The sequence below is a fragment of the Leptidea sinapis genome, chromosome 26 (assembly GCF_905404315.1).
Source record: "Leptidea sinapis chromosome 26, ilLepSina1.1, whole genome shotgun sequence".
NCBI lineage: Eukaryota > Metazoa > Arthropoda > Insecta > Lepidoptera > Pieridae > Leptidea > Leptidea sinapis.
The window spans coordinates 6,758,600-6,786,343 of record NC_066290.1 but is presented as its reverse complement, the minus strand read 5'-3'; the positions used below and the strand labels follow the sequence as shown (position 1 = coordinate 6,786,343).

The window sequence follows — 27,744 nt, the reverse complement described above, 5'->3', positions numbered from 1 at the left end:
GATACATATATTCATAATATGGTATTATACTGTGAAAGTAAATAAAATATAGCATTTTTTCCTTCTCGTTATTCAGATCAACAGTCAGTGAACATAACAGTATGTATGTTTCTTTAGTGAAATAAGGGAGATAATTAATGTAATTTAGGAATAGAAAGGTCGTTAATCAAGCCTGGGAGAAATCACAGAATGCACTTGGTATCTTCTGTGATTTATCTAAGGCCTTTGATTGTGTTCAACATTCAACGCTGGTGAGGTAGCTACGTCACTATGGCATAAAACTAACTGCGCTCGATCTTCATATTTCATATTTAAACAATAGAGTTCAGAAGGTCGACGTGAACGGCAGGAGATCTCCTGGGACTCCTCTCAGTATACAACAAGGGTCTATTCTTGGACCGTTCCTTCTCCTTATCTACATAAATGATCTTCCTAACCTTATAGAAAAAAAACTTTTGGTCGTATTGTTGGATGACACCCCCCACAATCCAGTGATGTGATAAGTCCAGTGAAATAATAAATTCTATTGTACGATTTTAAATTGAAACCATATTTTTATAGAAAAAAAGGCCCGTTCTTCTCAAGTTTGAGGCATACCTTTTGGAATGGGTGGTAGTTTTTGGGTTCCAATAAGTGATATCATATCGTATTTTGAATAAAAAACAACCCTGTGGAGATGAAAAATAGACTGCTTACCATTCAAGTCTATTGAAGTCATTATGTAAAAATTTACAGAATCTACAGTCTAATGCTACATTCTTACTTCCTTTAATTCTTAATGGTTAAGTTTTCTGCCCTGGACAAATTAACTGGGGACTGGTGAAAAATCTTTTAGATCGGCTTTGGTATGATTAATATAACATTTTTAATATGACAGATCAATACAAGGCGTATTCACAGCTGATAACGTCAGACGTCGGCTAGCGAACTTGACGGGATCCATGGCCGATACTCTGGACAAGTTTATAGTGAAGAAGTATTACAAAGTGGAGCTGAAGAACAAACCAACTTTGGGGGACATCTCGCGGATCCTCGATATATCTCCGTACGTCGTTGTCACAAGCAAAGGTGAGCCTCTACGACTATATCTTTATCATTCATAATTATACAAATATTAGTGGCTGCATCACGGAGAGTGTTCGGAAAATCTGTTTAAATATCTTCTTCACCATCTGGATGTGTAGTTTCGATTGCGAAAAACGCGTATTCCTAAAAGGTCGAAAACGCGCCTGGTGTTGCAGGATAGTGGGCGGCGGTGATCACTTAATACCAGATGACCCGAGCGTTTTTTTTTATTACAATAAGGGACGAGACGAGCTGTACGTTCAGCTAATGGTACCTAATTGATACTCCCAGCCGATAACAATGCAGTAACGCTCGGGATTCTTGAAAAATCGAAAAATTTTGAGTGGCACTACAATAATTGTGCTTGTTACCTTGAGACATAAGATGTTAAGTCTCATTTGCCCTGTAATTTTACTAGATAAACGGTAACACAATAATGCTTACACATAACTGCTTCACGGCAGAAAAAGGCGCTCTTTAATATTAAAAGTTAACATTCCAGGTGACCATCTAAAAAATCTAATCTGGAGGGTAGATAGAAACTAAACTAAACGTTGGATAATGAGGGTATTTAATTCATCACATAATATCGAATAAATGATAAAAGAAGATAACACGAATATTATTTACCTCTAGGAAGATAAAAAGTCACAAAAAGAGATATGTTGGTTTTTAATTGTTATATATAATATTCATCCACCCTAAAATTTCTAAACAGTCTGTTTTACGTTACTTAAAATACACATTTTTTGCAGATTCCATAGGCATTCAAAAACCAGTGGGAATTTTAAGCTCCGAGGACTTGTTACTGTATATATCTGCGAATGGGAAACATGCAAACGGCAAATGATTGTCTAGAACAAAATCTATACATTATAATATCAATTTACAATTATTTTTAATTTAAAATCTATTATATCGTTGAGGTGATTTTATAGGTTATATAGACATATAATATTTGTTTGAAACAAATACATACTCACACAAAATATTTTTGTTAAAACAAATAAAACTTAGTAGATTATGAAGATTACAAAAAAGGTATTTTATTGATACTAGCTTAAGCTATTTACTTGACTAATTATTATTACTTGTCAAGGTAGGGAATGTATACAGTATGTGTACTAACAGTACTAAAAGTATGATAAATACTTATGGTGCATTTAAATGTTTTATAAAATTTCTACTAAACTGCAAGTTTGTTGGATTGTTAAATAATAAAACATTATTATTGCCGATTATTTTTATTTACACCCTAAAATACAAAAACTGTGTGTTTTTTTGTTTAATTTATTTAATTCCATGGTTGTATCATTTATATTCATCGAAGCACAAATTAATTGTTTTATAGTGCTATGTTTCTGTGAATACAGCAGGAGCTGTTACCCATTTGGTTTTGACCTAACTTAGGTATCTACTAAAAAGTGGTCACTTATATACTTTTGCCTGCAACACATCTGTTGACACAGGTGGCAACTCTTACAAAGTTACATAACTACTGTAAATACCACTAAAAATAATAAAATGCTTTCAATGATGAACTCTTAAACACGACAACAATATTTACAATGACCAATGTGATGGTAGTGAATTGATGTCACAAAAAAAAACTAATTGGCCAAGCTAGAGCAGTAAGTAAAACTATAATGATGACTAATTATGATAATGAGAACAAAAAGAATTCTAAAGGTACCAATTTTGAGAAAATAAATGCCTTTTATAAAAACAGAATCTAAGTTTATAGTTTTCCTCAATAGATCATCTAAGGTGACTGGGGGTAAGATAAAAAACGGGGAAAGATAAAAAAAATATAATAACGCCAAATATCAAGGAATTCTTTTAATGCTGGCTGTATCGTTGTGGACACCAATTTGTCCTGCCCCGCCCTGCAGCCTACGTCAGTCGCTAAGTGAGAGCGCACGTGTGTTTTTTATCATTTTTACGTACGGACACATTTCCCGCGTAAAATTGAGTTTTTTAATCTTACCCCGCTTGCTGTATCTCCATACATAGGTAAGTAACAAACATTTTGTTTTGATATTCGTAATTAGATTTGAAATGTAATATGCTCTTTAATGTGGTTATTAGATTATTTCACGTATTTTAAGATTTATGGTGCCTTTCAAACTTTCCCCTGCAAAAGTTAACGGGGTAAGATAGATAATATAAAACTTTCCATCTTACGTTTACGAAACTCCTACAAAAAGTCAGGGGTTCTCAATCTGAAATACACGATACCCCTTTCAAAACATCGTATCAAAAACTTTTATCATGGAATCAGTACATAATTCTATACTCTCTCCTGTTCAAACGCTTGTTGGTTTCAAAAAAAGTCAGACGTTCTACTCGTATACATAAGTGCAATACTTACACAGCTATTTTTTTAAGCAGATGAAAAAATTCTACGTTGGGGTGTCTAGAATTGTGTACCTACTAAATCCATGGTTAACGTTTTCATTTTGATGTTCTTAAATTTATATGTTCTATTCTAATCATCGTAAAATCGGCGGACAGATGGCCGTTGGGGCAGTAAGGTCCTCCAATGGCGACCACGTACCGGAAGGCGTAGTGTTGGTAGGCCCCCCACAAGATGGACCGACGATCTGGTCAAGATCGCCGGAGTAGGATGTATGAGGGCAGCGCAGGACCGATCGTCATGGCGATATTTGGGGGAGGCATTTGTCCAGCAGTGGACGTCTTCCGGCTGAAATGATGATGATGAGCACCGTTTAATAGTGGAATTCCAGGTCCAGATTGGCTTACAAAGATTAGAAAACAACATAGATTATCATTGAAAAAGGCTCATCCTATTGATTATGTCAGACGAAAGAATACAGATCCGTTCATCGTGGTTGAATATTTTAGCCTATTGCAGGCTACCCTTAAGACATTAGGTCTTAAACAAAGGCTAGAACTCATCTAGAACCTTGATGAAACTTCCGTTAGTTTGGATCCCTCTAAAACCAAAGTAGTTGGGCGAAAGGGGGCGCCATGCTCTCGAACAACTCACGATACAGGCAAAGAAAATATAACAGTTCTAACAGCAGTAAGTGCTGGCGGACAGAAACTGACTCCTTTAATCATATTTAAAGGTACATATGTATGGGACTCCTGGATGGCTGACACACGTAATTTTGAGTTATCTTACGCAGCTAGTAAAAGGGGATGGATGGAAACGGAAATATTCCATAATTAGATTGAAAAAGTATTTATTCCAGGACTCGGTGAAGAAAGGCCAGTTCTGGTACCTAGTCTACGACGGTCATAGCACTCGTGTTGATATAAAAGTGGTTGAGTTGGCACGAAAACATAATCTAGCTGGGATGCCAAGTTAGTTGAATGGCAGCGACATAACGTTGGTGTGAAGCTACCTAAAAAGTATTCTCTAACTTATTTGAAGAAGTACGGAATAATACAAAATCTGAAAGTATTATCAACGGCTTTATAAAAACTGGAATATGTCCTTTTATATAATTTCAGTCGATAAGTATGATCCAAGAGCTTACAAGCACTGGATAGAAAAGCATAAAATGGAAAACGTATTTCAGCCTCCACAAACTGTTCTTCAGGCAGATGATATCTCTATGTATGTTTGGATATGTGACGATAATATTTTTAATAATGTTTAGTTGTGTTCTGTTTCGTGGTTTATTTTATAAAATAAAATACGAGTGCGCTACGTGGTTCTAAATAAAAACGTGTGTTTTATTTATCGACCCGACTAAGGCTTTGACAGTCATGAGCATGATTATTAATTTTTTTAATATTTTTTCATAACATGTTCAGAACCCCTGACTGCCAACCGTTTCAACGGCGTAAGATCGATATATTTTTTTTGATAAATTATTTTTTCTTGCATTTAGAATGCAATTTTTCAATGTAACTGATTTTCAAGCTATTTAGGTTATCAGAGCAGAAGGCATTTTGATCACCACATATACATAATGACCTTCAAAACGATTTTAGTCACTATTTCAATCTTACCCCTTCGGCATTTCATCTTTCCCCTACTTATTTTTTTTCTTAAGACCAACTTTGTTAACGTTTTTTTCATAAAATCTTGTTTCAAATAGATTTCTGTCACCCTTAAAGAAACAAGTTGCCTATACTTTTTACCCAAAACATCATTTTATACATTTGACTTGAATCCCTTTGTTGCACAACAGTTTCAAATCAACACTGTTTATCTGAACAAAAATCATTTTCGACTTACCCCCAGTCACCTTACAAGATTGGTCTAAAGTATTTTTTTTGTAAAATGTATAAAAAAAAAAGACCAAAAATGAAAATTTTCTCACATTTTTGCTTATTACTTCTTTAATTTAGTGCAAAAAGTTACATAAACATATTTGTATGCGAAAAAATTTGCTATAAATTATGTCAACGATTTTTTTGTAAGACGCAGTTTCCGAGATATCGCGAAAAAAGTGTTTTCACCCCTTTTTCTAAGATGGCGGACTGGGGACAAAGGTGGCGACCCCCACAAACTTGAGGTTAAGCTTCTATTAACCCCCACACATGACCCAAATATAAAATTGCGTCCTCTAAAAAATGCAATATTCGGTCCTTAAATTGTAACATTTTAATGGACTCTTAAACTTTTAGTTTAATTGTGCAGTTATTACAAAGATGTTAAGCAGGGGCGTGCATTGGTTTTCTAGAAGGTAGGCACTGTAGATAAAACTGTACAGACAGTACTGGGTTTTGAGGTCTAAATATTGCAATTGTTTGTGTTACGCACATAGTTTCCGGACCATTTGGCCAATCTAATGCTATAGTTTAATAAGTGAATATTCAATAGGTACTATTGAATACAATACTGTAGTTTAGAATTAATAGAAGTTTGAATACTATATTTAGTTAGGTTCTGAACAAGGTAGGGATTGCCTATATGGTATGCTCGCCCCTGATGTTTAGGGACAGGTATATAAAATAATTGGAAGTTATGTCTTATGAGTATGCCACATTACTAGTGTTGTGGGACATCACTAGAGAGTATAAGATGGTGTCTTGGACTACCAAAGCTGTTAAGCATAATTATTCAAGTATGAGTCTATTATTATTTATATTATATACTCTCAATGCATCAACCACAATAAGTAGGTACTTACACTTTATCATTAACCATTAATTTGAGAAATTGTCTTTAAACAAGTTGCACATTGCCACCTTTTTATTGCAAAACATATTTTCTGTAGTCATACAGCTTCATAACACAGAAACAAAAAGAAAATAGCAAAGAAAAAATGATGTCAAAATAACAACAAATACTTATTTTTGAAGTTTAATTGAATTAACAAAGCTTTCAGACAACAAAATATAGAAAAGTACTTAAAAGATCATGATGAATATTATGGAATGATTTACATTCCACTATTGTGGTGGACTTGGTGAGCGCTTTCGAGCATTATTGGCAGCCAATATGGCACCTGGAGCAGGATATGGTCTCATTTGATACAGGCAGCCTGGTGCTGTTGTATCTACACCAGTCTTAGCATGTGCATCTAAACCAGATGTCCATGAGCCTCGTGGAACATCAGAGTATGATGATGGATCCATGGGATCTAAATCATTATTTACTCGTTTCTTTTTGTCTCTATGATGTACTGTCTCTCTGTCACGATCCTTTCTCTCATATCGCTTTTCTTTCACTTTTTGCTGAGGCACTTCTTGATCTGATTCCTCACTACTCTCATCACTTTCATCACCCTCTTTCATTAATCTTTCTTCACGTAAGTGTGCAGCACTTTCACAAGGAGTAGCACAAGGATGTGAAGGAGGTAGCCATGACACTAAATTATTGTGAACATTCCAGAAGTAAAAAGAACCTGTACCTTCATCATATGCCTCTTCCCAGCCTGTTGGCAAAGGCCACAATTCTAAAACTCTTCGCTTTTCCTCTAAATATTTTTCACTTGGTGTTACTTTTCCGTGCTTCCATTTCCTTACACAAAATTTAGAACATTCGTGATAAATGTTATTCTTGTTTGGGCATCCTTTATGGCCTTTTATTGGGTCAACATTTACACCTTCAATGCCTTCCCAAAATTGTTCTTTACCTATTTGTTCTGGTTTACTATCATAATCTTCAGCTATTATTTCTTCATTAGCTTGCACTGGTTGTTTTGAATCGGTTATCGTGGGTTTTGAATTTGGTTTTAAAATACCCCGTTGGGCAAGACGAGCTGCTAATGCTGGAGGTAAAGGCATATTGGTTTTTGCCCTGGTAAGAATGATAATGAAGTCGAATTAATTACTATTAAACATTACTTTACCATCACCACTTACATAACTCATATAACTCAAGCAATCATGAATCAATCGAATCGAAATAAGATTTTTTTAATCAAAATAATGAATTTTAAACACGCAGTCAATCAGTCATTTAGCATTTAGATTTTTTTTTTACTTTTTTGTTATTGACTTCGTCGATTGCTAACACTACAGGCAAAGGGTTCAAGCTCATACAGCCGTTACTTCGGCGTTATATTTTTGTACGGTTTTTTTAAAGACTGAAGCCAAGTATATGTATATTTTCCACCCTGGTGTTTTTAAATAATTTTTATCTCCATTAAGTACAATTAAGATTTTTACACGAATGAGTTACTCTTCTGTTTCAAAATTCAAACTCGTTCATCACCGACGGCGAACGAGACAACAGTATCACTATTTACGCTTAACCAAATAATATACAATAGTACAAGTAGGTACGTAGTACGTAGGTTTTTGCTCATGTCTTAAATAATTATTATTGTAATTTTATTAGAGATTTACGAGAGATTAAATCTTGAATACTATCTACCTCCAACTTGAGATGGCCCTGTGCGCCTTCATGAATAGTACTTATTGCTCATACGACATTTGAGGTTCCCTTAGAAAAAAAATTAGTAGAAGCGAACGCCAAATGTCATCGACAAATATAAAACAATAATATTTATCATTTCTCTTTCAAACTTTCTTTAGGCATTGGGTACTTAGGACCACCTACTTTTTTTTCATTATTTCTAAACAATTTTTTATTATATTATTTACTATTCTAGTACCTACCGTACTTGGAAATACATTTTATGATACTTAGGTCCGTATTCCAGGTGTCCTAAAACGTCCTAATCAGTGATCAATCACACTCATGTGATACTATTTTCTTAAGGGACCATAAGCTTTCAACTGCCGGCAACCCCTTACAAAAAGGGTTTTAGATAACTTATGAATTAAAAAGTGACCATCGGTAGTTTTATTGGTTTCATTATTGAGAAACATCGCTGCTTCTGTTGTGCGACATTGTAGGATTGAAAATAAAAGCATAGGTATTTTATAAGTTCATTTTAATTATTATAAAGATCTTATTGGATTATCGACGTAAAGTATCAATTCCACAGCAAATAAAACGCCAACACGTTATGAAATTCTGAAAAGAGCGTATTTAAATATTATTTAATACAAACAATTTTATCTCACAGCAGCAACTAAGAACAATGGCAATATCCTAGATTTATTGATTATTTTTTCATTCAGAAAACGGATTATATATATATATATATATTTAATATTACGTCTTTAAGCACATTGCGTTTCGATTCAGTTTCAAATTATAGTGAAGATAAACAAATAGAAATTGAGACAACACCGAAAATATTTTTCTTCAGATCCAATTCCAACACAAATGATTTCAGGAACAGGTACAACAAGTAGATCGTTTTCTCCTTTAGGTTTAACACCTGCGACTGGATGAATTTTTGAGAAGATTCATATTATAACGTGTTCATCATCTTCAAAACCGTGGCATTAGATAACACATTGGAGATGGTTGGCAGCGCGAACCCAAGTAATTAAATGCTGATAATAAGAAGAAAAACATCCAGTTGCGGGAAAAAAGGGAACTCACTCATGATAACAATAATTCCAATGATCTGATACTATAGAGTTCAGTGGAACTTACATTATTACTTCCTTTCTTTATTTTACCTTCACTAATATATAAATAACATAAAAATCAGTGCGTGTAAGCATATTGAGCAATCTTCTAATGTGTGCTATGTTTACAATTATTGAGACCTTTCATTTAGTTTTAAGTCAACAATTAACTACAACGAATACTAGTGTTATACACTAAATACTGCACTCAAACTTTATTTTAACTACATACTGTAAGTGTACGGCCACAACTGCCTAGCAATAAGTTTTCGGGATTATTTCGCGTTACGTTCGATCTTGGGACATGTTCAATAAACCATTTTTTTCCCAGTCAACGCACGGATGCAACGGATGTGTGGCGTTCTTCCGCAGTGCGGGTTTCCAGAAACTTTATTCCACATACCACAAAGCTGCGGAATGAACTTCCTTGTGCGGTGTTTCCTGGACGATACGACATGGGTACCTTAAAAAAAGCGCGTACACCTTCCTTAAAGGCCGGCAACTCTCCTATGATTCCTCTGGTTTTGTAAGAGAATGTGGGTGGCGGTGATCACTCGTGTGTCCAAAAGTCAAGATAACTTCTGCCAGCTGTTTAACTTTACTTGTCCACGTAGGTTTCACGATTATATCTTCAACAACTGACGCCGGTATTCAGGTTCTTGAACATGTTTCCCAGTTAGAATGTTTAAGCGCTAGGGAGTCGTTAGATACATCTATGTTTTTTTTTACTAAAATAAATATGGGTATGCATCATGAAACAGACCTTCTTGGTCTAAAATATTTTTAGTCGTATTACCTTACACAAATTTTCCGACTGGTCGTCTGGTAGGTGTAGTTATTAAGGGCTTGCAAAACGCACCAAAGCACAACGTGAAATCAGGACTTAACTACATTCTTGGCAATGCAAAAAGCATAACGTACATACAAGCGAATTGACACTTCCCAGCCGAGAATTTCCCGTTAATGTGGCCGTATACTAATAGACTCAAAAACACAAGTAACTAAATACAAAGTATTATGCATCAAGCATCATGCTACGGCCTCAATAGTATGTAAATATTTTTCACCTGTTAAAATATGGATGTCTTCACTCACCGCGGGTGACCGAGCTATCACTCCGGGATACCCGTGTAGGTACAACTGCCTCGTGAAGCTCACTTGAATGCATCAAACTCTCTCGGTTCAATTCTAAATTAAGTTCGCCATTATCATGTTTAGCAAATGGCGTTACAACATTTATCTCACTCTTTGTCAAGGAGTCTTCAGAGTCCTCCTGATTTAAATGTTTGCCTTCTATTTCGACAGCTGTTACAATTTCATTGCTTATCGAGTCTCGTTCGTTTAAACTACGTGATTCTCGATTTGATAATTTTTGATCTATTGTATTTGAAGCAGCTATTTCTCTAACAGAATCCACATCTTCGCTTAGCTTGCTGCTACTGTTGCTTGGTGGTGTGGCAGACTGGACAGCATCCTCCCTCTTCAATTGTTTCCGGCGTTCAGTCAAATCACAGCTCGAAGGGTGCAAGTTCATAGAAGTGGGTGGACTACCATCTAACGACAATTCCACGGACGTAATCATACTCTCATCTCGGCTCGTAAAATGTCCCCTATCGGGTACAATATGAATATTCAGAACAGTTTTCCCTTTTGTTTGATCACCATCAACTTCTAGCGAAGTCCCAGAAAAGCCATCAGAATCAGCTGGAGATAATGAACTCTGTACTTTATTATTACTTAATTTACTTCGAACAAGAAATCCTCGTATATGAGCTTGAATTATAGTTGCAGCACTGGATAACGTAGAGGAATCATCTGTAGATAGTGATAGAGACTTTTCCTCATTAACAGTTTGCAACACAGTATCCATTCTACTAATACCACGTCGATCTTTATTAATGTTCATAACAGGATCAACCTGAAAAATAGAATAAGGCAGAACATAACCTATAGGAATCGTTGCGTGAAAAAAGGCAAAATACCAACCTGCACATTGGTATCATTTATAAATAGGTTTATGTCAACATTTGTAGCATCATCCAGACTAGTAGTTTTACGTTTAAAGAGAAAAGTTCTAAAAACTTTTTGTATTGTTATAGCTGCTGTCTCCAGGTCCATAATATTTGATTGAAATTCATCATCAAGGTATTTTGTATCAATATCAATGGACTTTGAATGGTTTCCTTCATCACTAATTTTCTCGAATGAAGAATCGATTGATTCACCCTTATCATGTTCTGAACTATCTGTTGCAGATATTTCATTAGAATCTGATACTATTTTTATGGCTTCTTGATTTTGTGGTATCTCAGTATGACCATACTCCTGACCAGGAGAACTATAACTTTGTTTTATATCATCATGGTCTTCATTATTATTATCACTGCAACAGCTGTGATCACTAGTAATAAAGTTAACATTGACATTAATTGTCTGTATATTTTCAATATCTAATTTATTGTTGGACGACTCAGCATTTTGGGAGCTATCTAAATGGCTTGTTGTGTCACCTGATATAGTATTTTGGTAAATATGTAGCTTTTCCAAGCACTGATTAATTTCTGGATCTTTAGTTAAACATATAATATTATCATCTCCACTTGTCGAGGTCAGATTTATATCACGACTTTCTGACTTTTCCTTCTCGTTATTCACAAGATCCTGCTTTGAAGCGTTTCCTTCACTCCTCTCTGAATGAATTTCCTTGTCAGGGTTTAAATTAATAGTCACAATACTAGAATTATTCTCAGCACCATGTAATTTATTACCTGATGAGGATACTGTTGATATTTCAATTTGCTTTTCACTATTAAATTCTTCAATTGGTACTTTAACAATATTCTCTGGTAAATAATGGAAAGACTCATTAGGTAACTTAAAATCTGTGCCTTGTTGATCTAATAAATTTTGTCCTTTGTTTTTTAGCATTTCATTATATTTTGCTTGTCGTATTTTCTCTCTTTGTCTGATTATTTGTTGAGCCCTTGAAACCCTTTTGTCGAGTGGCATTGTAATTGAGGCTGCTGGAATTTTTTATACATACTTTTTTTATATTATTACCAGTACGATAATAACTAAGAATGAAAAATAACTTATCGCAAAAAAGGACGCATAATAGATAAATAAGAATAATTTAGGTACTCAAAACAATTTATACATACGGAATTATAAGATACACGATGCCAGAGGTCCTTGGAAGAAAATGAGATTTAATCTTAATTCAAATATGAATTTAAAATACTCACGTTTCACATGTCTCTTTTGTATCAACTTATCCATATGATCCGCGCAAAACTCGTATATATTAGTAGGGTTTGCCTTAAGTACTTCTTTTGTAAGCCCTTCTATTAATTCCACGAGTCCTTGGGGCATTTTTGGTACAGGAGCAGTATATATTCGCGAATTTCGGTAACTCATGTTTTTTAGTGTTTCTAAACTTATAATAAAAATATTTATAGCACCTGTACTGACTAGTCATAAGTCAAATACAGTACAATATTAAATGCAGTGCGTTTGTTTGGTGTTGGTAGTTATGGTAATGGCATGTTATCTTGATCAGCAAAAATCGATTCACTCAGACTTAGATTAGACCTGAATATGTAGAGTTCATGAGCCTTTCAAGGACACGTGGAGATAGATTTTTTTAAGTTATTTAACGTAATAATTATTATGTGCTAAGGGTATATACCTATACCAGATAATTATCTAGTAAAGATGGTGTACGGTTAGAAGAATTCGTCAATAGTTTTTTACCAAACATATTTTCACAACCTATCTGTGGAATAAAATGCTTATTCTCACGAATATGGTCCTCCGCGCACAATGTTTGAGCAAAGTGTTAAATTTGATGATGGATATCGCATTTATTAGTATATTCAATTCTCAAAATATATAATATAATAATAGTTTTTTTAGAACATTACAACAGTATTCTATAACTACAACCTTGTTGATCACTGAGAAGAGTTTATCTTTCTTATTTATTAGTGTGTGTTGGATACAATATAACCAAATTCGAAATTTGAATTCATTTGAACTAAATTTTCACATGTGTGTTTTCATATATGTTTGAGCCAATTTAAGTTTGTGCAGTAATTATCCATTCGTATAGTTATCATAAAAATTATTTCTGCACGGAAGCAGGCTTTTTGGGGAGATGAGGCTAAAGAACGGCTGTTTACTAAGACGACAAAATCAACACATAAATTTTTATTAAAAATATATTTTTGTAATCACTAATTGAATGTCAACATTTACCACCCATTCGAATTATATGCCTCAGACCTGAGAAGAACAGGCGAAAGAAACTCAGCGGGCTTCTTTTTTAGGTATTTATTAAAAGACAGCAATTCGGTATATTTTCAGTATGCATTCAAAGCTCTAATATTACTGTTGGTGTAAAAAGTTACTTAACGGAAACTAAAAGGGCGTGTTTGATATAAAACATTATACTTGGTCTAGATAATGGCATGCGCAACTAAAATAAAAAACTATTAATGTGAAAATTTGTTATGTATTTCGCGTACCGGAACAACAATATTAAAATGTTAGTCTCTGTGTCGAGTTAGTCGGGGCGGGGCAGGCGAGGCGAGAAGAAGCGCTCAGTGCGACACTATAATATATAAACCTTACACGTACATACTTAAACAATTCAATTTATGTGAGTCAACTTTTTTATTTCCATACTGTGTACTATAATAGTAATTTATATATAAGATCATATAATTTTTGCAATGTTAATACATTTTACATAACAAACATCTCCATAGTGTACATAGATACATACGCAGTGTCCCGCTAGGCTGCCGGACGCGAACCGTATATACAGAGGCGCCCGCGCTACGAGTGACGATAGAAAAATTAATAGCTACAGCAATATCATACAAATTAATGACTATTCCCTTAAAAATTATTATATCTACTTTAGCATTGTTCTACTCCGATACAATCCAATGAACGTTCCCGGTGACGCCGAGCTGCGAGCGCGTGCGCAACATGGCGGCTCTCCCGCTCCCGCCATGTGTAAAACTCGCACAGCTATCAATTTATAATAAATAAATGCCTATTTACACTATGTATCTATACAAAATGAAAGTACGATTAAATTACATTCTTTTTAATCAGCATCTAATGAAACAAAAGTTCATAGAACAATCTAGGCGCGAGTTCCAGCCGCTCCGCTACGCTACCTTACATACATATTATGTCGTTATCAACTAGTCCACGTGACACAAGCTGGTGACCGGAACTCACATACAACGAATTACGTCTTAGATTTTTTTTTTTGTACAACCATTCAGCCGAAAGCTGGGTGCCCGATTATCAAAGTCGACGCTCCAAAATGCAATACAACCAATCAATCAATCAGGCATCAGTAATCAATACATACAAATTTAAATTATTTAAACAATTTAACAATATTAAAAAATTCCTAACGTAATCTAGTGTTCTACATGAACAAATATAAAATACTAGTATATAATGGATTCCAAATAAGAATAGGCTTAAAGTTCATACCACTTGATAACAAAAAAAAGGCAGAAATACATATTAAACTATGTATTCAAAGATTTGGAACGGTGACATTTAAAATGGCGAGGGATAACGTCTATTCTTACTTGGAACGCATCGTTAAGAACTCTACCCACTGCATCGTATCATACCATGACCGTGCTATGAACGTATCAGACACGACAAGCAACACGATAGGCTCTACTATGCCCACTAGAGCGTATCAATTCACTCAACGCACCGGTGTGGCAACGTCGCGTGTCATGCACAGAGCGTATAGCCACCGGCAAAATATTCTCGCCGACAATACTTGCCGCTCCATGCATGGCACGCTACGGTGCTGGTCGGTAACGGAACGGGCTAGTTGGCATGGTCTCATACTTTTTAATACAGAGAATATTTTTTTGCCTGACACGTTCATGGCACGGTCATGGTCTGATACGTTGTAGTGGGTAGAGTCCTTTATAAAGATCCGCCCGGCGGACTGGCGACGGTTGGACATACAAAAGGTACACGAACACAGAGCCGAGAAAAGGATTGGAAATGTCATGCAGTCTACGTCGGGGGTTACACGTAAAACAAAGCGATAACTCTAACGACAAACTATAACCATACTTTACAATAGAATTAAATTAACGTCATGTCAAGTTGCAATTGACAAACTCAATATACATAACATAGTTGACAATTACCCCAATGATCCGTACCCCGAGTGTTTTTGTATTCCAGCTTCATTCTAAAATCTATCATTTTTATTAGTAACTGACTTGAAACAAAAAAAAAGCGTAAGTTTTTTAAACAATCTCTCAAACTCTAACACTTGAGGTTCCGAACCAACCATCAGCCCATACATCATAACCATCAATTTCTTCATTTTGAAAAGAAACTAGGCAAAGATAACATATAAAATCTGGGTGGTGACTGCAACTGTCAATATTTCGTAGATCTTTTTCTCTGTTCTGTGTATGAGTTGCGATGACATAGAGTGTCCATTGGTAAACAGCCATGATCACAGGTCAGAGCGACTGTTGGCACCACGACGTCTACCATGTCCTCCATTACGTGTAGAAACAAGGCGATGACAACTATAACATAAGGTGTGGAAGGATGGTATATAATTACGATCGCATTATCTACTCGCAGACGGCATCACTTGGCGAGTGCGGGCGCGTGCTGTCGCTTGCTACTTATTTCCATCTCTCCCAGCTGCTTCCACAACTCGTCGCGCTCTTTCTCTCTCTTTTTCTCTCTAAAATTCGAAACACTTCTTTCAATAAACACTCATAGAAAAAAAAAGTGTGTGTGTACTTATGTATGCACGCAAGAAGTTATACTTCTTTGGCCTAATGAAGGAAAAATCATTAAAATGATTTATTCCTCGTTCTATTGTACGTTTTTAGGAAGACCAATTTCGTAAAAATCTTGGTTTAAAAAGATGATTGATTATTAAATAATTAATACGGCTTTTGAATCCTTTGCTTGTCCTAATAATGGACGAAGAAACCAAAAAAAAAACGAATGACGCAAACTTCAGCCTGTTACTTTTGTATTACAGTGATGCGCGAGCATCTTAAAATTTAAAGCCAATTTTGCATACTTAGACACACTTTTTTTTTAAATTATGTTGACGAGATTAGCAATCATATATTCGTAAGTTAAGTATGTTTGTACCATATAATATACTGCTATAGACTTTACATGGAAAATCTGATGTGTATTTTATATATCATCGGATCCCTAAGACTCAATGAGAACACAACAGTACCAGTATACATGTCGGGGTATTAAAATAGTAGTACCATATGTCTGTCACAGACAAAGTTTCTACCCATATTGCACTACTTCTTCTTCTTTTTGGTTAATTGGCTCAGTGCGATGAGCGCTTTTGGGTCTGGGTACAAAAATTTTAAATGTTTATTCAATATCTAATATAAATTATTTTTAAAAATACTATATTTCCCAAGAAACGTTGATAACCTTAATCACAGATGTAATAATATAAGGCAATATATAAGTAATCAGAAACATAAAAAACGAATATAATTATGAATACATACTTTTGCCTTTCCGCCTTGTAGCTAGCAGTGAGCTCATCAAAGAGTTTGGAATTCATTTCCATGAACGTTTTTAGCACATTGTAAATAAATGTCACTATGGTCTGATTCCAGTGCTCCTTGCTCATCCGGTACAGGGCAGGGAACATTATTGGCATTATCACTTGGTTGTTCTCTTCAATCAGAGACAGTATATATTCGTTGTTCCAATAGTACAATGCTCTTTCAGCCACCTGAAAATTGAAAAGCACGTAATAAAGAACTAGCAAAACATATTTTTAGCACGTCTATTGTAACATTTAAGTAATACATAGGCTGCACTAAAAGTATCGGGAATGGAATATTTCCACTGTTCCTGTCATATTAAACTCTTTTTAATTGAAAACTCCTTGGTTTTAAAAATCGAATACCATTTATTTATTTAAACAAAGATTCTCGGTCTCGTCACAAGGTCGTGTCAAACTTGTTTAGTCGTTGAGAAAATGGAATTGACTCGAGAAAATTCTAGAGCGATGATTTATTATGACTTTCAAAGTGGTTTAACACAAAATCAGTGTGTTGACCGGATGATTTCTGCAGTTGGTGATGAAGCCCCATCCAAAACCACAATTTATCGCTGGTTTGCTGAATTTCAACGTGGACGAGTCAAGCTCAGTGATGATCCCCGTCAAGGTCGTCCAAAAACTGCAGTTACCAAAGTAAACGTTGATGCTATGCGTAAGCTGATTGAGGAAGATCGACATGTGACATACCGAGAAATTCAGGCAACTTTAGACATTGGCATGAGTCAAATACAAATAATCTTGCGTAAACAATTAGGTCTAAAAAAGTTGTTTTCCCGATGGATACCGCATTTGCTCTGTGAAGAGCAAAAAGCGGCTCGCGTTACTTGGTGCGTCAGAACTCTCGAAAGATTCCACGCAGGATCCTCAAATGATGTATACAACATCGTATCAGGCGACGAATCCTAGATACACACGTACTAACCCGAAACAAAAATCCAGTCACGAGTTTGGGTGTTCGAAAATGAGTTAAAGCCAACAAAAATTGTTCGTTCACGGAGTGTTGCAAAAAAAATGGTGGCCACGTTTGTCTCTAAAAACCGGCCATGTTGCGAGTATTCCTCTTGAGGGACAAAGAACGGTTAATGCAGAATGGTATGCTAGCATTTGTTTGCCACAGGTCGTTTCTGAACTCCGTAAAGAGAACTGCAACACACCGCGCACAGAACAAAAGAGTTTTTACAACAAGAAAACAGAATTATTAGACCATCCACCGTACAGCCCCGACCTAAGCCCTAATGATTTCTATACTTTCCCTAAAATAAAAAATAAATTGCGTGGTCAGAGATTTTCATCACCTGAAGAAGCTGTGGACGCCTACTAAACGGCCATTTTGGAGACCCCAACTTCCAATTGGAATGGTTGCTTCAATGATTGGTTCCATCGTATAAAAAATGTGTCAGATTTCGCGGAGAATACTTCGAGAAGCAATAAATACATTTTTAAATACTAATGTTGTGTCACTTCCTTGATTCCCGAAATTTTCAGTGCCGCCCTCGTACCTGTCATTATAATGTCACTATTGGACATGAGGATAATGATAGGTGATCACTACCCACATAATTAATTTTGATTAAATTGATTCACTTAGTTGAGGCCAAAAAATCTTGACTTAACACAGTCTGCAATTCACTAAAATATTTTGTGAGTCATACAACTGCAGAAGAATTGTCTAACCCGCAACTTTTTGGGTTAACAGCTTGCTATATTGTTTAACTGAAGACACAGGCTTAAAAGGCAGTAAAGTCAAACAACAGTTGAGTAGAACATAAAAGTTTCTAGAGTAGCTAAAGTGTGGCCCAAAAGGTGGAAAATAAGATTTACATTAATAACAATTAATTAAGCCTTGACTGACTATATCACATACACAAGTCATACATGGGTATTCACTAAGAAAACAATTGACGAAATCTGTCCTGCCAGCATGGAATGAAAAGAAGTGTCCTGAAACGAATAAAGATAAAAAAAATATAAAAATGTTGATATATGAAACAAAACTCACAGATCACACTTATACACTGTCTTAAACTTAAGGCGAAGAGTAAGCAGAAAACACGCAAACATGGTGTTTTTAGACAAGTTTTGTGGTGAAAGTATAGCATTTCGAGCTATGAACACTACTTAATCCTGTTACACATATCCTTAAATCTAATTTGTAGGTTGCTAATGCTTGCTGTTGGTTATAGCTAACACTGCCGAGCCCTTTTGAACTACCACATTTCTTTGAAGTTAAACAAGTTTTTTGGCATGGCGTGACGCATTTTTTGGTACTTCTCTCAGAAAAGTTATTCTTATAGCTTGTACTTTTTTGTGTAGGTTCATTTATTCATATTAATAGTGAATAACGAGAATTGTAAGCATACAAAATGTTTTCCAATTTTGAAAATATTGGCTTTGTTACATAGGTGGCGGGCCGGCAGCCGTGAACTCATATCGCTCAAGGTCGCTGGCATTTAGTGTCGCCTTAAATGGAAATGGGCAGGTCTTATTGCAAGGTTACATGATAAAAGATTGACCTTAGAAACAACAAAATGGACTGGACCAATTGGAACGAGATGCATAATATAAAATAAGCCTTGACTGAAACATCACAATAAAGACTTAAACTAATCTTCAGCCTCGAAATCCATCTGTGTGTCTCATTGGACAAGGGCTTCCTATAGACATTCTCCTTTGTCACGAGGCAACCTTGACCATATTTGACTGTTGTGGCTAATATATCAAAAGCTCATGTGTCACCACAATTAGTTACACAAACACAAACGTAGTTTATTACCTAGTTTTAAAGCTAAATTAAAGATATTTATTTTTGAGCACCAAAAAAAAAAAGAGGAACTGTTAACTATAGACACCAGTGCAATCTAGTTTGCTTGTTAAAATTTCTGTATGTATAATATTATCTTGAACTATAGTTACATGAGTTAATGTTAACGAAGAACCCGCTACCTAAGATAAAACGTGTAAAAAGTGTAATTAGAAAGGCGTGCGCTACTTATGGCATTCGTGTGTGGCGTCATTTAGTGGTCCCACTGGAAGATCAGCGCTGGTTGCGACGGTAATCAGCATTATGCTGAAGTGTGACCATTTTATGACAAACACTCCAAATTGTAAATTGTTTTTTTTTTTATAAATCTTTTTTCTATTACAATATTATGTAAATATTGTGTTTGTTACAAATAAATATATTTCTTTCTATCAAATATATTTTTTTTATGAAAATCAGGGACGAGACGAGCACGACGTTCAGCTGATGGTAATTGAGATGCCCTGCCCACTACGATGCAGTGCCGCTGAGGATTCTTGAAAAACTAAAAATTCAGAGCGGCTCTACAACTGCTCTCGTCACCTTGAGACATAAGATGTCAAGTCTCATTTGGCCAGTAATTTCACTAGCTACGGCGCCCTTCATATTTATACCATTTCGTATTGTACATAGAGGAAACTTGTAGCTACTTACTTGAAAATGAGGACTGGACACACATTTCGCTATTTGTCTGAACAATGGCTCTTGTATTTTGACGAACTGCGCCGGCTCGATGACATCCAATATTTCTTCAATCTCACCAAGGAACATAACCTGTATACAGTGACGTACACGGCGGTGAATTAATTGTACTTTATGAAATAGTATATTATGATACAAGTGAGCCAAGTTGCTGTCGAGTTTCATACGCAATTCATCAACACACTTGCGGGGAATAAATAAACATGTACAGTAAACAATTTGTAATATTTTTTTAAGTGATAACCCTCACTTCTATGATTAACACAAATAAAGTTTTAAAAACACAATTTGTGAAGTGAGGGTTATCACTTTAAAAAACATAAATTGTTTAGATTTACTCTTGACATCGCGACATCTCAAGTCAATTTCCTAATATGCAAATATTAGGATTCAGCAGGTTATCAACTGTAAAGTACATCCTGTAAATGAAGCCACAACCTGAGAGTTGAACAAAGCATACAAGATTTTATGACGATACGTCGTTCGAACGGTTAGCTCAGTTGGTTAGAGCACCGGCACGGAACGCCAGAGGTCGTGGGTTTGTGTCCCGCAGCTTTCATAAAATTTTGATCAGAACAAATTTAATAATAATAAATATTTTTCTTTGTTTTTTAATTGGAAACACATTTATTTATTACAAAAATGTTAATGTAGTTTTAACGGCATAAAACCTCTTTAGTTGCTACAAAAAAAAATATCCCGGTTAAATAATTTGCAGTTAGGTGTTAACTTAACGTTGTAGGGATAATTCTGTTATGCACTAGTGTGTAATATTATTATGCATGTGTGTGTTTAGTTCGGTTTATGGCTCTAGAAGCGATGTAATAAGACTCACTTTATGGGCAAGTGTGTGCGAACTAATTGCTTTTAGTTTTTTACTCTTAAATACTTACTTACTTTAATATAAAGAATGAAAATAATAAATTTTGAAAAAAATAGAATACAAAATCTATCTATACCTACTAAGTACTAATATTATAAAGACAAAATTTTGGAGTTTGTAGAGGGTACTAATTAATCTCTGGATCTACTGAACCGATTTTAGAAATTCTGTTACCAATAGAAATCCAAATTATTTGTGAGTCTCATAATAATATAGACTATAATGTAAACTCATTCGCAAATAAAACGGGCAGTTTGATTTTTTCCTGTCCCTTTAGAAAATACAATACCAAAAGAGGTTTTTATCATTTGAGATTATTACCGTCACAATTATTATGAAGTGGTGCTTAAAAAAGTTTATTCCAAATACAAATTTAAGACAGTACATTAACAAAAATTGCTGTTATTTTCGTGTCGTGGCGGGAATCGTTGATAGATCGTATTAACTCTGAATTATTTTTAGAGAATTGGGTTTTTGAAAAAAAAAAAATTATTGATTTTTTTTATGTATTTTAAAACTTTATTATTAATAATATTGATATTTAATGCAAAAAACTTCAAAAAAAATTTTTTTCAATTAATTATATACAATTAAAAATTGATGAAATTTAAATAAAAATCACGTGACTATAAACGCGCCATGATTGGTCACCATAGTTGTGACGTCATAATGTTATAGCTATTTAATAACAGTACAGCGTTTACGGCTATTACACGTGTCTAGACAATAATATTAAAAATTTATTGCTAAAATACGAGTTGTTAGTTGGTTTCGATTAGCTATGTGTGATAAAGGATTTATTAAGGCAAAGTCTGATAATATTCCTGATGTTGATATATTTATGATCACCGATTTTTTAAAAAATGACGTTCGGTTTAATTCTGCTGAAGTTCGAGGTGCCAAGGCATCAAGGTAAGTTTGTTAAAAAATAATATAATAAATGAAAATATTTAATTATTTATTCTCCATTACATTAAATATAATTATTTATTTCATAAATTGCAGAGCATCGCGTGAGAGTTACGGCGACAAAGCTATAGGTTATGTTCAACTAAGTCGTAAAAATAATATTTGTATTGTGAAAGGACGGGTATGTCCAGAACACCGAGTTCGGAGTAAAGCTTATTCAGTTACTTTAACTATTAATGAAAAGTCAAAAAAAAAATCGATTTTGTTTGGGGATTATCACGGTGCACTGCTTGAAACCATTTATTTCGACGTTTGTCATCTTGGGGAACATTTAAAAACATTTTATCAGGAGTTGCCTTTGTAGTATTCTTACATAATGGTACAAAACAAGAACGATAACTTTTGAGGTTCGACATTTTTAATATAAATTTAAATATTTAATAATGACAACAAAATTAAATAGATCAAAACACTGTATTTATTATTTTTCTATCAACTGCAATGAGTGAAAACTAACATTATGACGTCACACGCGCTCGGGTTTGTTCGGGAGTTGTCGGCGTGTCTTCGGTACTGGATTCAAAAATTTTTTTTTTATTTTGAAATAACTTTTGAATTATTGCGAAAAAAAAAAATAGTTTTGTTATAAAACTAATATATAATCTTTCCATTTATCACAAAAAAAAATTTTTTTCAAAAACCCAATTACTGTCGGATTATCCTATTTCCTTGATATTTTTAAGTTTTGATACCATTATTTAGCGGTCTCTAAAATGGTTGATAGAACGATAACAGCGAGTAAAATTATAGCACTATTTGAGCTGTAAATTAGCGGCTAAATTTGAGTCGTTCGACTGGCCAGAGGATGAGGACTTGGCAGCGATATCAAGAAACTAGTTCCGTTAGTAGAAGGTCTGGATCTGGAAGAAAACCATGCACAGAAGGTCGAGATGACGACGCTTCCTGGTGAACCATGCATTAAGAAACCGCAAATCTTCTTATATTGACCTCAGAAAGACCCTAGAGGAAGTGAGAGATGTGCAAACCAGCTTAACTGTCAGGAGGAGGCTTCTCGCTGCCAATATATGCATACAGTCGCCGTCCAGCCCGTGGTCCTAAATGACTCCACGAGCACAAAGTTGCTAGGCTTTGGTCTGACTGGGTCATCCGAGAATAACTCTAGTATTATTCTCATTATTAAAGTTTTCTTTGAAGAAATAAACCCTTATGGTAGAGGCTCAGTTATGTTTTGGGTAGCGTTAATGTATTAGACCGTAAGGAGTTAGTCTTCATAGAAAACGGGACTTTGAATGCACACCGGACAAATAAGTCCTAATTCCTTACGCACTACCCGCATTAACGCTTCTTGGAGATACTATAATTCTTATGAACGATAACGCTCGCTCTCGCCGTTCTGGCGATGAGGAAGCGTATATTCAAGAAATAGGAATTCGTCGTTTGGATTGGCCAGCTCGAAGTCCTAGAGCACACATTTGGGATGTTCTAAAACGAAGAGTAAGATCGGTGGAGCCAACTCCGCAAAACATCAGCTAAGGAATGTATTTGCTGCGCAGTGGGAGAGTATTCCACGAGAATCAATTAAGAATAGCATCGATAGCTTTATTAGCTTATCAGCTGTATTAATCCGTAAAATGAAAAGACCTTTTCGTGGTAGCATTTGAAAACTCGGGAGACAATACGCTCTAACAAAAACGTTCCTTACGAACGTCGCCATAACGATGACAGATTATATGATTGTTTTGTATACATGGGGCACATTAGCTAATCGGAACTATTTGAATTTCGAATTTTACATTCTTTTTTAAACGAAATATCAGAGTAAACGAAATGTAAAGAAAGTTATATTGTTATAAACGTTGCAACCTTCTTAGTAATAAAAAAAAAACAATTGTCAGGATGGAGGGAATTGTTTTTTATCACGCATTAAAGTTCTACGTAGGCAACGAAAATGGAATTAAGTCGAAAAGATTTTAAAGCGATGATTTTTTATGATTTTAAAAGTTCTCTCTCTCCGCAAGACTGTGCCGCTCGTCTTCACCGTGAGGCGATGGTTTGCTGAATTTGAGAGAGGTCGGGTTTCTTTGCACGACGAATTTCGTGAAGGGCGGCCTTCAATTGCCGTCAACGAAAATAATGTGGCTACTGGTAAGCGGCTAATTGAAGAAAACCTGCGAATTACCTATGAGACAATTCGAGGACTATTGGGGATTGGTATGAGCCAAATTCAGAGCTTTACCCAGCCAGGGTGTTAAAAAAAAGTTCGCGAAAAAGCTGCGTTCTTCTACATCATGACAACGCTTCTTCACACAAGGCCAACAAAACTAAGTCTGTGCTATTTTTAGCTTCCGTAAAAGTACAACTCGTCACCTATCCTGCTATGTGCGCATAGCCCCGCCGCGACCCTGTGATTTCTGTATTTTCCCCAAAATCAAAGATTTGATGAGAGGTTTCACTTTTACCAATTCCAAAGAGGCAGTGATAGCGTTCAATCAGCACGTAGAAAAAAATGCCTTCAGATCTGTGGTCCTCCTGATTTAAAAAATGGTTTGATCGCAAGAAAAAATGTGTAAAATGTAAAGGAGAGTACTTTGAAGAGCAATAAACATAATATTTTGGTTATAAATTGTTGTTTTTTTAAGTTACGCAAAACTTTTAGTGTGACCTACGTATATGTATGTCACAGCAGCCATTAAAATACCAACTAATACGTATGTACTGGTAAATGCGGACGAATTCGCGGGTAACGGCTAGTAATGCATATAGATACTACTGAGCAATTTTCACATTCCCTGAACACGGTTTTTGACGAATGCAACACCAGATAGTGGTGATTTGAACTTCAAACATTCATTAACATGGAAAATGGCATAGCGTTAAGATTATCTCAGTTAATACGTTAAACTATCTCAGATCAGATAGTTATGTAGGCTGAAGAATATAATTATTGCTCATATTAATCTAGGAAAAGATTCGAACAAAGTTCCGCAAAATTCTTTAGTTGCTGTAACTTTGTGAGATTTTAAACTGCTGATTCTATATATTTTAATCTATTTATATGATACTAGCCCACCAAACATTGCCAATTAAAGTTATAAAAAAAACTCAATAATTTGGGGTAAAAAAATAGATAACGACCGATTCTCAGACCTACCAAATATATCGTACATAAAATTTATCGTACAACAACAATTATTGTATTCGATTGCCATCTCACAAACCTATTGCGGATCCGTGGATGGAACAGAATATAAAAATCGCGATACAAAAATAGGTGTTGATATTAGACAGATGAAAATCTGAAGTTGTATGTATTTTTTATGCTGAAACATAATAAAATAAAAATAATACATTTTGGGGTGTGTCACCCTTATCTTAAATGACTTTCTTAATGATACCACAGATTGGGAATGGAGTGACCGCCCTCTGGCTATTAAATAATCAGTTTAATTGTACAATATTACTTTGTAAACATATTTATTTGATGAAAAAAAATCCTGCTGAGTATGTTGCGCCCATTCTTCTCAGGTCTGAGGCATTCATTTTGGAATGGGGGGTAGTTTTTTGACTTTCAATAAGTAATGTCACATCCTATTTTGAATAAAAATATTTGAATTTGAATATCATTTATGGGTATGAAAAATAGATCTTGGCCGATTCACAGACCTATCTGATATGCACACAAAGTATATACAATTCGGTTCAGCCGTTTCGGAGGAGTTTGGTAACAAACACCGCGACACGAGAATTTTATATATAAGATTAGTTAACGTAACACGAAGAGATTTTGGATTATTGAAATGCAAACATCTGTTATTAGCATGCTGAGCACCTTATTATGTGGTTATCCAATGAGACTGAGCTGTCACCCTATGATTTGTAACACTCATTCAGGAATGTCGGGTCAAATAAGTCATAGCAAATTTTCCACACTAATTGAGACAATCATAATAACGTAACGTAACAAAAAACCTGCTGTTCCATATAGCTATGTATACATAACCATATAGACATATCAATAATGAATATCTTATTTTTTCAATAACGTATCTCTTGTTACGGATACATTGCTATTACCGTTTAATGACAATATGTTATCTATCCATAGTTATGTCCAATATAGTCCAATGCTTTATGTCGATAGGTTATTGAGATGTAAGTAAGCGTAAAACGATAGATTTGTCTACCTCTAGTAAGTAAACTAAACGCAGGTTATTGAAAACGCCCGTTATAAATGTCAAGGTACTGGTCAGTTATTGTTTATAGTTTTTTTTTAATTTATTTCATGACCTCCACGGTCATATGTTATAGTTAAGGTTCCTACTAAAACGGAGACTAAAAAAATTTTACATTTCGAATTATCAGCAAAATTCTAGTCGCAGTTTACTTTGAACCGGACATGCATTGCCTAAAATAACCATAGGGTTTTTTTTACACTGTTTTTGTTTTACACTGATTTTAAATGTTATTACTTTATTTATTTATTTATGTATAAGGTTTGCCAACTGGTTTACATCATAGTTACAACCAGTATTCACATTCGTAATATAAATACAGATGCACATCCAGTTACAGGCAAACACAGCTTGCGTTAAAACAATATCGCTCAGTATAGATACGGATTAAAATATTAATAAAAATATGTAAGACTAATAATTATTACGAAAATTTTGAATACAAATTACTTTTAAATTTAGTTAAAGAATCAGAACAAATTAATATTCTAGTAGCGTGACAGTTTTTGTGTCCGCGACACATCCTGGACAGAAAGCCATTTTGTCCTATATTGGCCCTGGTATTCATTACATAAAAGGGCCTATAATTACTAAGGGTATGTTCTGATATGCACTGCGAGCACTGCGCAGTCCTATCACTGTAGAAAAATTCATTCCGTTATGGACTGCCAGTGTACTGCCGCAGTACCCTAGGGAAATATATGACGTCATAAATCGCCGCCATCTTCTAAGTAAGGTACTCGCAGTACTTTGATCACGTGATCAGTCAAAACCACTCGAGTGCCTAACGTTTTATAAACAATACATACAGTTTAATCCCAGATAATTTTAATTAGACAGTACTCCAACAGCAGTTTTTTTTAATGAACTAGAAAACTTTAATACACTTATTTGAATGGTGCGTCAAAAAATACGGCTGACAGTATACAGGATTGCGTTCCGTTTTTAAATAATAACCAGTATAACTGGCTATAATAATATATTGACACACTGTTTACACAAATTATCTTGCCCCATGTTAAGCATATATAGCCTGTGTTATGGGTTACAAGACAATGATATATTTAATACAATATACTTACTTAAACATAGATAAATTCATATAAACATACATAAATACATTTAAACATCCATAACTCGGAAACAAACATCCATATTCATCATATAAATGCTTGCACCTACCGGGATTCGAACCCGCGACCTCTAGCTTAGTAGGTAGGATCGCTAAACACTCGGCTATACAGGTCGTATAGTGGCTAAGCTATAAAGGAATAGCTTCACAGTATACTAAATTGACGTCACACTGTACAGTGGTCGCAGTGCATATCGGAACGTACCCTTAATTTATAATTAGGTCTGGGGACAACCGAGGATATCTGAGCAAGCAAGCAAGAACAAGCCTCTTAGAATTAAATTATTGATAAATACGGCTTTATCGGTGTCGGTACCGACTAGTTTTGGACCATTCGGATGTCCTTCATCTGGGTGGTAGGTTCGCGGTAACGTCCCACCTCTTACTGCGGACATGTGCTCGTAGTGCGCGGCTGGACAAGCCGGTGGTGATTGGTTTCCACGGGTGCACAAAATG

The 27,744-nt window shown here is 35.1% G+C and overlaps 5 protein-coding genes across 5 annotated transcripts in view; 1 reads left to right on the top strand and 4 right to left on the bottom strand.

Moving 5' to 3' along the window:
• The window catches only part of LOC126972540 (cystathionine beta-synthase), a 29,960-nt gene extending 27,660 nt beyond the window's left edge, over window positions 1-2,300 (top strand). Inside the window, exons 9-10 of the mRNA XM_050819375.1 lie at window positions 878-1,068; window positions 1,821-2,300. Of these exons, the coding sequence (XP_050675332.1) occupies window positions 878-1,068; window positions 1,821-1,915 (286 nt within the window). The 3' untranslated portion in view covers window positions 1,916-2,300. The remainder of the gene's footprint in view (window positions 1-877; window positions 1,069-1,820) is intronic.
• A 4,036-nt stretch (window positions 2,301-6,336) lies between these two features.
• LOC126972566 (polyglutamine-binding protein 1) lies at window positions 6,337-7,462 on the bottom strand. The gene has a single exon (XM_050819420.1). It carries the CDS (start codon window positions 7,273-7,275, stop codon window positions 6,439-6,441), a length of 837 nt encoding a protein of 278 aa, XP_050675377.1. The 5' UTR covers window positions 7,276-7,462; the 3' UTR covers window positions 6,337-6,438.
• A 942-nt stretch (window positions 7,463-8,404) lies between these two features.
• LOC126972564 (uncharacterized) lies at window positions 8,405-11,007 on the bottom strand. The gene is made up of 2 exons (XM_050819418.1): window positions 10,075-11,007; window positions 8,405-8,473 (listed from the first exon to the last, which is right to left on the bottom strand). Exons 1-2 carry the CDS (start codon window positions 10,883-10,885, stop codon window positions 8,433-8,435), a joined length of 852 nt encoding a protein of 283 aa, XP_050675375.1. The 5' UTR covers window positions 10,886-11,007; the 3' UTR covers window positions 8,405-8,432.
• Window positions 10,921-13,327, bottom strand: LOC126972548 (type-2 histone deacetylase 2-like). The gene is made up of 2 exons (XM_050819392.1): window positions 12,225-13,327; window positions 10,921-12,002 (listed from the first exon to the last, which is right to left on the bottom strand). Exons 1-2 carry the CDS (start codon window positions 12,394-12,396, stop codon window positions 10,927-10,929), a joined length of 1,248 nt encoding a protein of 415 aa, XP_050675349.1. The 5' UTR covers window positions 12,397-13,327; the 3' UTR covers window positions 10,921-10,926.
• A 145-nt stretch (window positions 13,328-13,472) lies between these two features.
• The window catches only part of LOC126972545 (serine/threonine-protein phosphatase 2A 56 kDa regulatory subunit epsilon isoform-like), a 30,740-nt gene continuing 16,468 nt past the window's right edge, over window positions 13,473-27,744 (bottom strand). The window contains exons 6-8 of the mRNA XM_050819383.1: window positions 20,064-20,183; window positions 16,548-16,777; window positions 13,473-15,739 (exon numbers count right to left, since the gene is read on the bottom strand). Of these exons, the coding sequence (XP_050675340.1) occupies window positions 15,640-15,739; window positions 16,548-16,777; window positions 20,064-20,183 (450 nt within the window). The 3' untranslated portion in view covers window positions 13,473-15,639. The remainder of the gene's footprint in view (window positions 15,740-16,547; window positions 16,778-20,063; window positions 20,184-27,744) is intronic.